The sequence below is a fragment of the Chrysochloris asiatica genome, unplaced genomic scaffold, assembly GCF_000296735.1.
Source record: "Chrysochloris asiatica unplaced genomic scaffold, ChrAsi1.0 scaffold00207, whole genome shotgun sequence".
NCBI lineage: Eukaryota > Metazoa > Chordata > Mammalia > Afrosoricida > Chrysochloridae > Chrysochloris > Chrysochloris asiatica.
This window is the reverse complement of record NW_006408725.1, coordinates 3,053,062-3,065,682: the sequence shown is the minus strand read 5'-3', so window position 1 is coordinate 3,065,682 and position 12,621 is coordinate 3,053,062. Positions and strand designations below refer to the sequence as shown.

The window sequence follows — 12,621 nt, the reverse complement described above, 5'->3', positions numbered from 1 at the left end:
TGGAAGGGATTGTAACCATGCCAATGAAAACGTATATGATAGGATGAATGTAAAGCTAATATTCTCCCATGTAAACTATCATATAATTCACAATGAACATTTAGAAAAAATGAATAAATGCTCAGTTACAATATAAAGGAGAAATAAAAGGGAAAGTGATTTATAATACGAATAAAATGTTAAAGTTTGGGCATCATACTAGCAGATGGTCAGAAATTATGTCTCTGGGTAGACTCCAGGGCTTTGAACCAATTCATTCTGGTTTGGTCCCCCAGCTGAGAATTTGCCTTTCTACCCCAGATATGCTGAATCAGAATCTACATTTTAGCAAGATCCCCAAGGTGATTCTGATGTATAAAAATCATCTTGGGGATCTTATTAAAATGTAGATTCCTATTCTGGGGTGGAAAGGCAAATTCTCAGCAGGGGCATCAATCCAAACAAACCTGTATGAAGCCCTGGTGGAAGGCTATGAAGACAAACACCACAAGGCAGACTGAATGCTGTTTTGGTGATTCAAATAGTATCAGAAGTAGAACCAACACAAGCCAATTTTGAAAATGCCAACTTGTAAAGAGCTGAAAAACCTGTTATAATCCTCTCTCAATTTATATGTTGTTGTTGTCAGGTGCCATCATGTCAGTACTGACATATAGCAACCGTATGCACAACAGCATGAAACACTGCCCGATTTGCATGTTAAAAGACAGAAAAATGATTAGGTCTCTATGTGAAGTGGATTCCTGGTGTGGTGCTGTAGAATCAGACTGTGAACCACGAGGTCGGCAGTTTAAACCCACTGCTATTTTAAAAAAACTGCTCCTCAGAAACCCTACACAAAGTTGCTGTGAGTCAGAACCAACTCATTGGCACTTAACAACAACATATGGGAGCAGTTAAGTTCCAGGTTTACAAATGTCCTCCCAATATGAATATTGAGTAGATCTGTTTAAGTTGTGTGGGGTGTATGCCATTTTGTGTCCTAAGCTTGTTAGGAAGAACTCTGCTGGTGTAGTGGCTAAGCAGTTGACTGTTAATGAAAAGATTGGGTATTGTGAAACCACTAAGCTATGGCAATCGGCTTCCGTATAGATTTACAGCCACGGAAACTCTATAGATCAGTTCTATGGAGTCCGATAGGCTCATTGTTAATTGGAATCAACTCCATGATAGTGGGCTTGCTTTTTGTTTTGTTTTGGTAGGCTCTTTAGGACATATTTTAACTACTAAATGCCTTGTCATTATGTGTACCAATATATGCCCCTAGGAGGTGGTACAACCATTTTTTGAAAACTATTACCAGATTACCAAATAGCAAGACTGGGGAACTTTCTAGCTATTTCCTCTCACCTCCCACAAGGCTGCAATTCCTTAGGCGGACAAATCAGACAGTCAGTACATACAGCATCAATAGTAATTTAATGTGGATATAAAAAGCAATGCAAATTATCTCAAAAATCACTTTGGTACGGATCTTTTCTTTCTGTTTTAAAGCAGAATTCCAGGGTAGGTGGTAATCCATGGTTTTTGGAGATACAGTATGTTTGGTGTGCAGTTTCTGTGTTGTTGGAGGCGGCAGATCATCTTTATATTTTTGTTCTTTCAGCCACCTAGGAACTTATGGCGTTTTCACAAATGCTGCCTATGACCCGAGCCCTTAAGGTAAATTACTTCTGAAGATCCTTTTCTTCATAAAGTATAATCATGTATTATGCATAAGAGAAAAAACTAATACACTAGGCTGCTAACGAAAAGGTTGGAAATCTGAATCTATCTTACCTTAGGAGAAAGGCCTGGCAAACTATTAAACAAAAATTAGTCATTGAAAACTATATGGGACACATTTCTACTTTGACATACATGGGGTAGCCATGAGTTGCAATCGACTGGATGGCAGCTGTTTGGAGGGGAGGGGGCATTAAATGCCAAACATGTATTAAATTCAGGTCATGAAAGAAATTGTATTGTAGAGTGACAAAAAGTGAGTTCATCTGAGGATTTTCATTTCCGCTTGCATAGATAGATTCTCAGGAAACATTTAAGATTTAGTGCTATTCCCATTGGTGGCTACTAGGTGGTCAGGAAGCCATGACACTTCCGCATCAGCAGCGGAAGTAAAACATTAAAAGACATTTATGAAGCCAACCCTCTGTGCAATCAATCTGCTGGGAAAATAAAAATAATCTGATGCCACCCCTGCTCCCCAAAAGTACAATGAGTTTTGTAAGACAAGTATCATGGCTGACAGAATATATGGGTTCTGCAGAAAATTTAAATGAGCCTCCAGGAACCAGTTGCTGTGGCATCGACTCTGACTCATGGTCATCTCATGTGTGTCAGAGTACACCTATGCTCCATGCAGTTCCCAGTGTCTGATTTTTTGGAAGTGTATAGCTAAGTTTTTCTCCTGAGACACCGCTGGATGATTTCCAAACCTCCAACCGGAGTCCTGGTGTGGTGCTGCATACTGGATCGCAAGACTGGTGGTTCAAACCCACCAGCTGTTCCTCAGAAATCCTATACAGGGTCACTATGGGTCAGAACTGACTCGACAGCACTTAACAACAACAACAACCTTTCAATTAGCAACTAAGCACATTTCATCATTTGTACCATTCTGGGACTACACACACTCAAGCAGGATGAAAATGAAGGGGGGGGGGTGTCTCTTTCTTTCTCTTCCTTCCTTTTCTTTTTAAAGAAAAAGATAATAATTATTATTATTGGTCTCATTTTCAGAACCTCATCCTTCTTCTGGGCATTTCATTGAAACGCCTCAGGATCCTGTTTTTGAACATCAGACTTCCTGCTAGACTTGACTTCAACTGTAGTGCATTTGCTGAAGTTATCTGTAAATACCTGTGAAAGGACATGGAATTTCCTTCTAATTGACTCTGCACCCGGGCAGAAAAATTGTACCACTATCCCAAACTCTCCACTCCACCTCTCCTCTGCCTCCAAGACAAGCAACAGAAGCCAGGAGGAACTCAGGGGTTTCTGTTGTGGGCTGTGGGCTGTTACTTGAATCAATAAGCATTAGCCAAAGTATATGACTCATCAGAAGATCAGACTGTTGGAGACACAAAAATGCCTCTTTCCTTTTGCGTTGGAGGAAGGCACCCTCTGCTCTGGAAAGCAAGTGGAGTCTCTGACTTGAAATAATTTGCATAGGCTCTTCTTCAGTCTCTGCTCTGTGATTGCTATTCACAAGGGCTCTTAGGCCCCTACTGCTGAGGCTTCTAGAGTGACCTCTAGGCGGCGCCAGAGGCTGCAGAAGACCAAGATACAATTCAGGAAGCCTGTGTGTTACTGGTGTTGTGTCTACCTTATCCCACAAGTGATCGTCTCCAAAGGACCAAAGACCAACATTCAAATATATAATTAAAAGCATTTTCCCCAAATACTATGTTCTATTTGATGATTGCTCAATAGATATGCATACATTCCTTGTTCTTCTTATGTGCCGTGGAGTCAGTTCCAACTCATAGTGACCCTGTACAGGGTTTCCGAGACTGTAAATCTTTACAGGAGCAGAAAGCCTCATCATTCTCCCACGGAACAGCTGGTAGTTTCGAGCTGCTGACCCTGAGGTGAGCAGCCCGAATATACATTAACTAGTTTACCATGAATGTATACTTGAGTATGTTTGTATTTGTTACAGCTCAACCCTTCAGTCAACAAAAATTTACCATGCTCCTCAAAGAGAAAATCTGAGAAACAGAAAAAATCTTCATCACCTGAATGTTTTCTAAGAAAAAGCATTTATGTGTTTTACTTACTCTTGAAACCACACATTTAATAAATAGGTCACTGAAAGTTGCACTGTAGCACAATTTTTGCGTTAATGCAAAACTTTAAGAGAACAAAAAATACAGTTGCTCTATATTTTGTTGCATATGTCTGAAATACAATGAATGATTATGTCATATACACTGAATGGTAAATGGTGGTGGTGGTGTTGTGAAGTGCTGTGGAGTTTGTTCCGACCCATAGCAACCTTGTATAGGGTTTCCGAGGAGCAGCTGGTGAGCTTGAACCACCAACCTTGCAGTTCAAATGGCTTTGCAGTCTGACATATTAGCCCACAGTGCTACACCAGGACTCTGAAAGGTAAATGAGGGGGCTTCAAAAAGTTCGTGGAAAAGTTCCATTTTCCACCTACATTTTGAAGTCTATTCATATAAGTGAACATCCAAATGAAAGTGGTGGCGGTGGTGGCTCTGTGCTGTGGAGTCGGTTCTGACTCATAGTGACCCTGTACAGGGTTTCTGAGGCTATAAATCTTTACAGGAACAGAAAGCCTCATCCTTCTCCTGTGGAACAACTGGTTGTTTCGAATTGCTGACCTTGAGGTTCACAACCTGATTCGTAACCACTGCATGGTAGAGCCATCTAATTCATCACATACTAAGGGTTACATTTCTTTTTTCTGTTTTGTAATAACCTTAAACATTATTCTCTGGTATACTGTTGACAGCTTCTCTTATCAAGCACTGGTAGTGTAGTGGTTACAAGTCGGGCTGCTAACCCTCAAGGTCAGCAATTCGAAACTACCAGTTGTTCAGTGGGAGAAAGATGAGGCTTTCTGCTCCCATAAAGATTTACAGCCTCAGAAACCCCATTCAAGGTCACTATGAGTCAGAACTGATTCCATGGCACACCACCACATACCAAGCACTAGGTTGGTACTGGACAACAGCTCTAGAGCCTAGCTCTTGAGTCAGAATCTGCATTTTGTAAAAGCTCTCCATGGGATTATGATGATTTGTCAGCTTTGGGAACCACTGATGTAGAGAGATATAAAAATGTAAGCCATTCTTCCTGCAGTAGTAGTTTATAGTTGAGTAGTTCATAGGAGGACCCTCAATGGAATGGATTGACACTGTGGTCACAAGAATGGGCTCAAGCATAGCAATTGTGAGGAAGGCCCAGGGCCGGGCAATATTTCATTCTGTTGTGCATGGGGTCAGTATAAGTTGAATCAGACTCAATGGTACCTAACAACAATAGTTTATATATAAAACCTAGATAGAGAGATAGTAGATACCCACATACAATAATAGTATGTAATCAACATGCATATATGAAGGGGTTTCAAAAAGTTTTAGAAAAAAAAATCATCTTTTAATTTCAATTTTCTACAATTTTTGAGGTACCTTGTGTAATTTGAATACGTAGTATTTAGGGGTTCAGAAAATGGAAAATTCTATTTGAGCTCAGAAGCAAAGAGGCAGGTAGATCTCTGTTGTTAAGTGCCATCAAGCGGGTTCCAACTCATAGCAACCCTGTAGAGTTTCCAAGGAGCCAGCTGGTGAGTTTGAACCACCGATGTTGTGGTTCAAATCAACCCTGCAGTCCTTATCCTACAGCGTCACACCAGGACTCCATAGGCAGATTTCTAGTTGGACTTTAAATAACAGATAGTTAGGAGAAGAGAATAGGCATTTTTGATATTGAGCTGTTTGAACAATATCAACAAAGGAGCAAAGATAAAAGGTTATGGGTTGCAGGAGGAAAGATGTTGAGGATCCTGACATGATTAGATTTCACTTCATGTGAGTTGCCCAAATTACGATTTATTGAATATTATTAAGACAAAGCAGAAACCAGAAGTTGGAGACACAGATTCAAGGAATCACAGAATAAGTCAGAATGATGCTTTTTCATACCATATACTTCTCGGATTCTCTATTAACTACACGATATATCATAAAGCAGTGTGAAATAGCCATATTATTCAAGGACATATATTTTCCTGGAGTCACTACTTTGTTAAGTACTTTCAAGTTGGTTCTGACTCATAGCAACCCAGCATAGAATTTGAACTGAAGACCTGGAGGTTAGCAGTTCAGTGCTTATCCTACAGCGCCATAGAAATTATACACTTGACAGTATCCTTTTACTCTTAAAACAACCCCTATCAGGAAAGGCTACTTTTATCACCCCTATTTTGCAGATGTCATAAATGAATTCCAATTATTATAAGTGGGATTGAAATCTGGATCTACCAATTTTCTTAACCAAGCTATTCAAATTCCTGGTATGGTGCTGTGGGCTAATGCCTCAGACTGTAAAGTTGTTTGAACTGCAAGGTCGGTGGTTCAAGCTCACCACCTGCTCCTTGGAAACCCAATACAGGGTCGCTATGGGTCGGAATCAATTCAATGACACTTAGCAACTAGCAAGCTGCCTCTTTAGGGCACAACAGGTTCTTATCAAGACAGATGTGTGCATTAGTGTCTACATGTGACAGTTTGTTTTTGTGTTGATAGGCTTTTTCCAAAATACTTCACCAGGCCTTTATTCCTAGTCTCTGTTAGTCTGGAGGCACCGATGAAAACTGTTCAGCATCATAGCAGTAAAGAAGTCTCCATTGACAAATGGGTGGTGGCTACACATGAGGTATTTAATTGGCCAGGAATCAAATCCAGGTCTGAATGGAAGGGAGAATTCCACGACTGAATCATCAGTGCCCCTCACATGATGGGTTGAATCAAAAGGTCTTCTTCAGATATTTTTTTACCTCACCACCTGAAAATACAGTGTGCTTCTGTGTCCAGGAATACCCTTTGCTGCAGGTGAGGAGAGTTATCTGTTTGAGGTTGTTGGGTCCCAGCGCACTGGGAACTGCAGAGTCTGTTAAGTGTGAACTTTGATCCAGGCAGGTTTTATGGTGACTGTGGAGGGCCACTGTTTCCATGGTGTTTGCTGATAGAAGTGGAAGAATTCCGTTTTGACCATGGCTCAGGATTCCTTGGGCATTCCTTGCCTACTGGAGTCCTTGTAGTAAGAGTCACGAATATGGTTGCACTCCCTAATAGCTCTTATCTTCCGGGGCAGTGACCTAGCCAAGCCCCAGCCCAGACCGCCCCCAGCAGCAGGCAGCAGCGGCGGTGCCTGCAGGAACTTAAGGGGCTGCGGACACTGCCACCCGCAGCTTCGGGCGTTCACTGCAGCCGGACGGCCCAGGAGAGCCCTGCCAAGGTCCAGGGCGCTGCGGGCAGAGGAAGGAAAGGAACCATGTTCCTAGATTGCCCCCGCTTGTGGGTCCTGGTGGTCCTGAGCACCAGCTGGGCAGGATGGGGGAGCCAAGAGGTTGAAGCAGCACAGCTCAGGCAGTTCTACGTGGCCGCTCAGGTCATAAATTGGAACTACCGACCTCAGCCCACAGACCCAAGGTAAGTAGGTGTGGTGTCTGGTGTTGGGGTGGGTGGAATAAACTTGTTTCTTCCAGATAGCATCCCCTGTTCAATTCCTTGGAATTTTTTTTTTTTTTAACTTCAGGTAAATAAATACAATTAATATTGTTATCGTTATTAAGTGCCTTGGAGTTGGTTCCAATTCTTAGCAACCCTGTATACGGTTACCAAGGAGCGGGCTGGTGAGTTTGAATTGTGGACTTTGCGGTTAACAGTTCAGTGCTTATCTTTAGTGGAAGCTAACTTTGTCCACCAGTGTTAAAGTTGATCCTTCTGAGGATATAGGAAAAATTCAATTTGGTTACATGCTGTTACCTTTCAAGGAGCTGTTTTCTTTCAAGTGTGCTGTGAACAGTTTTGTAAGTTTTAGTGTTCATCTAATAATAATGATTTTAAAAAGCACCAAGCACCAGTCATTAGCTCCCTCATTTACCCTTCTGGCAAACTCCTTCCAGACTTTTATTTGGTGGCATAATGGTTAAGCACTCACCTGCTAACCAAAAGGTCATGGTTCAAACTCACTTCAAGGTGAAAGATGTGGCAGTTGACGTCTATAAAGATTGTTGTTAAGTGCAGTATAGTGACCCTGTATAAGGTTTCTAAGGAGCCACTGGTGAGTTTGAACTGTCCACCTTGTGGTTCAAACTGACCTTGAGGTCCAGTACTTTATCCCACAGCTCTAAGATGACAGCTTGGGAAATCCTATAAGGCAATTCTACTCTGTTCCATAGGTTCACTAGGAGTTGGAATCAACTCCATGGCAATACGTAGATTATTTCAACCTTGGTTGGTGGAAACAGTTTAGCACTTGACGACTAGTGGATCACTTTGAATCTACCTAAAGGTACCTCGGATAACAGGTCTGTAGAACTGCTATAATGAGGTCTGTATACTCTGCACACATGAGATGGAATCTACTAACAAAAACAACAGATTTTTAGGAACTTCTAGCTACCTATTCCTTGTTCCATTGTCCATATATCTTCATCTTCTAAAATTAAAGATGTACCTCTTGTACTTTACTAGGAACAGATGATTTAATCACTTATTGCCATAATTTTGTTGCTTTCTTATAAAGAACTTGCAAAATATCATCACTTTTTAGAAATGAAACATTTTTGTTCTTTCATCTTTTTTCCCCCCTCTTGCTTCATATTTGACTAATCCTTGTTAAGGATTTTTTCGCTGTCTCTCTTTTGATTACATCCTGGGATATGGGCTGCCCTATTAAAGTCATATCAAAAGTTGAAACGTTAAAAACAAGACTTCCCACAAATGAACTAAATCATAGAGTCAACTCAATCTTCCCAGTTAGTTATATTTTTGTTTTCATGGTTAACTTCCTTGTGTGGCTCAATTTTTTTCTTACACTTAGCACCACAGCTTAAATGATTGAGAAAGATGTGTTCCTCTTTTATAATTACAAAACCAGCGCTATCTGCCAAGAATTCATGAAATATTTTGAGAGGGCTTTAGTGCATCGCCTTAACACTTTAAAACTTTCATTATAAACTAGGTTCTTTTAGAGAGGATTACATACTGTGTTGATCTTGGTATAAGAAGAAATCCCTCATTTTAAATATTTCATTATAAATATTACATTTCAAGGTGACAATCTAGGTCACAGCCATACCCTTAGAAAGCTGCCATTAACTAAAACCCCAAAGAAAATAACCATCTTCCTAACACTAAACTTCCTTGCTCCTGGGTAGAAAACTAACGTGGTTACTGGTTTTCCTATGCCTATGCTTAGGAATTGGCTCTCTCTTCTGTAGTGCAAAAATTAGCAAGGAAAATAGTGGAGGCAGAACCACATAGGGCAAAGGCCTGATTCACATGGTGAGTTCATAGAAAATCATGTCTGGTCATCCTGTCCCCTCACTCTGTAGTTGAATTTCTGGAATATTGGTAAGAGTCATTCCTCCAATACCAATTGCTGAGTCAAGACCACAGAAAGCAATGTCAGACCAAAAGTCAATGTCTTTACATGGAGAGATGGAGCGGCTGGGGACTTTGGACCTGGAGAGAGAGAGGGGCTGCGTGCTGATGACTGGCGGTCAGGCTTGCAGGGTACACCCTGTGGTTGGTGGATGATGTATGGAGGAGATTGTAACCATGGCAAGGAAACAATATATGAAGGGATCAATGTGAAGCAAATGTTCTCCCATGTAAACTATCACATAACTCACAATAAAGCATTAAAAATTTTAAAAAGTCAGTGTCTTTAAACTTCTGTTCATTTCAGATTTCTCTAATACTTACATATAGAAAATTTAATCTGCGTATCTGTAGAACAGATAAGAACTTATTCTAAATTGTCTTGCAAGCATGGCAACAATTGTGAGGTTGGCCCAGGACTGAGCAGTGTTTCATTCTGTTGTGCATAGGGTCGCTATGAGGCAGTACTGACTCGATGGCACCTAGCCACAACCTAGAGCTGAATGATGCACAATGTTGATTTCACTGGAGGAAATTAACAGAAACTCAATCCTTTGTTTGTATACACACACGTGGCATTGTGGGTTAATGTGCTGGATTGCAAGATCTGTTTGAACTGCAAGTTCGGCGGTTCAAGCTCACCAGTCGTTCCTTGGAAATCATGTACAGGGTCGCTATGAGTTGGAACCCACTTGACAGCACTTAACAACAATAATATATATATATGTATGTATAATATGGAGTCCTGGTGTGGCACTGTGGGTTAATGAGCCAAACTGCAAAGCCATTTGAACTGCAAGGTTGGTGGTTCAAGCTCACCAGCGTCTCCTTGGAAACCATGTACAGGGTCGCTATGGGTCGGAACTGACTTGATGGCACTTAACAATAACAATGTATAACATATATAATTTCTTTGTGTTGATATTGAGAATATACACAGCAAAATATAAAACATACACCAATTGAATAGTTTCTAAATGCACAATGGAGTGCACTGATGCCATTCCTTGAGTTGTATAGTCGTTCTCACCCTCCTTTTCTAAGTTGTTCCTCTGCCATTAACATAAATTCACCGCCCTCTAAAGAGCCTATCTAATCCGTTGAGTTACTGTTGTCAATTTTATCCTATAGAGATAGTTCTTACCATGGTGTATTTTTAGAGAGGACAGAGACATGCACATTTAACCCATTTAATATTAGCAGGTTATTGCCTTTATAAGGTGAAGTACATATATTACATACATAATCTCTGGTAGCATAGTGGCTATGAATCGGGCTGCGAATCGCAAGGTCAGCAGTTCAAAACTACCAGTTGTTCCACAGGAGAAAGATGAGGCTTTCTGCGCCCGTAAAGATTTATAGCCTCAGAAACCCTGTACAGGGTCGCTGAGTCGGTACATAACAACAACATTTATTATATATGCTCCAGGTCTGAGTTGAATATTTTTGATAATCCTTGAGGAAACTTGTTCAATTCCTAACATGTATGCAGTAACACATATAGAAATAATAATAAAAATATTTCCATTCTAGGCTTCTCACCTTTATATTTTTAATATAAAAATACCATCTTAATAGTGTTCATAAACGAACAATTCTTAATAAATGTTATTCTTATTCATATCATTTTTATCTGTCTAGTTAGACCAATTTTCCAATAGGAATTCAATTTTACATATATATGTATGTTATTGTTGTTGAGTGCCATCAAGGCAGTTCTGACCCATAGCAACCCTGTATTGAATTAATACCTCTATTGAAATGACTTCACATAAAAAAGTGATTCTTCTTATTTGCTGTATTTAAAGATTTGGCCAGGGGGTGGGGAATGGGAGTTACTTTTCCATTACACTAAAGTAAAGTAAATAATGTGACTCCTGGTGTGGCACTGTAGGATAAAGTGCAGGACTTCTAGGTGAGTTTGAGCCACAAGGTTGACGGTTTAGACTCACCCGTCGTTCCTCGGAAACCCTATACAGGGTCACTATGAGTCAGAACCGACTTGATGACACTTAACAACAACTTTAGCTATCTGAACATATACAGTCCTAGGATTCCTGGGCTCAAAGAACTCCAAGAGGATATTTAATTCATTTTAAATGTCCATATCTCAATCTCTTACTAAATCTATACCTTAACACCAATATCCTTACCACTGCCTTCCAGTGACTGAGAATGCACTACTTCTAATAGTTTTTGGAATTTTTTTATTAAGTGCTGTCAAATTGGCTCCAACTTTTATCTGTCCTGTGTAGGATTTCTGAGAAACAGTTGCTGGGTTTGAATCACTGGCCTTGCAGTTAACAGTTCAGTGCTTATCCTACAGTGCCATACCATGACTTCCAGTAGGAGACATTCCAAAAGTTATTTACTTATGCCTTTTTAATTCTGAACCAAAAATATTAGCACAGTTCCATACCCTACATGGAGTCCTGGTGTGGCGCTGTGGGCTAATGTGTTAAACTGCGAAGTCATTTGAACTGCAAGGTCAGGGATTCAAGCTCACCAACTGCTGCTTGGAAACCCTATACAGGGTCGCTATGGGTCAGAATTGACTTGACAGCAGTTAACAACAATACTGTACATGGAGTCCGGGTGTGGTGCTGTGGGTTAATGCACTGGACTGCAAGGTTGGTTTGAACCGCTAAACCAGCAGTTCAAACTCACTAGCTGCTCTTCAGAAACATTATACAGGGTTTTTATGAGTTGGAACCAACTAGATGGCACTTAACAATAACAGCTTACCCTACATGGAGTCCTGGTGTGGCGCTGTAGGATTAACACTGGACTGCAAGGTTGGTGGTCAAACTCACCAGCCACTTCTTAGAAACCCTATATAGGCTTGCTATGAGTCAGAACTGACTCTTATAGCACATAACAACAACAATATCCTACATATTAAATATTGTGGGAATTATTATAACTACAGGTTTTTCTGCTCCTTGGAAAAACCTAGAGGCAAACAATCAACTTCTATATGCTTTCAACATAAAATCAATAGCCAATATTTATTGGGTAATTACAATGTGTCATTAAACCCTTAGCATGTGGTTACAAGTTGGACTGCTAACTTCAAGATCAGAAGTTCAAAACTACCTGCCGTTCTGCGGGAGAAAGATGAGGCTTTCTGCTCCTATAAAGATTTACAGTCTCGGAAACCCAATTCAGGGTCACTATGAGTCAGAACTGACACCACGGCACACCACCACCACCACCATCATGTATCAACTTATGTAATACAGCAATTCCTATGGGATATTTTTTCCCATTTTACAGTTGCAAAAATGGATACACAAATGGATTATGTAAACTTTTTAAGATTACACAGTGAACATAAGGGATGGAGATTCAAACTCAGAACACTCTGAATCTGCAATTTGTGTTCTTAGTCACTATTCTATATGGTTGTTGTTGTTAAGTGCCATCGAGTCGGGTCCGACCCATAGCGACCCTGTACAGGGTTTCCGAGGGTGTAAATCTTTAC

General features: G+C 40.5%; 2 protein-coding genes across 2 annotated transcripts in view; both read left to right on the top strand.

The window, feature by feature from the left end:
- The window catches only part of SELP (selectin P (granule membrane protein 140kDa, antigen CD62)), a 133,713-nt gene extending 132,052 nt beyond the window's left edge, over window positions 1-1,661 (top strand). Inside the window, exon 16 of the mRNA XM_006872655.1 lies at window positions 1,607-1,661. Within this exon, the coding sequence (XP_006872717.1) occupies window positions 1,607-1,661 (55 nt within the window). The remainder of the gene's footprint in view (window positions 1-1,606) is intronic.
- A 5,359-nt stretch (window positions 1,662-7,020) lies between these two features.
- Window positions 7,021-12,621, top strand: part of F5 (coagulation factor V (proaccelerin, labile factor)) — a 142,580-nt gene continuing 136,979 nt past the window's right edge. The window contains exon 1 of the mRNA XM_006872654.1: window positions 7,021-7,178. Coding sequence (XP_006872716.1) covers window positions 7,021-7,178 — 158 coding nt within the window. The remainder of the gene's footprint in view (window positions 7,179-12,621) is intronic.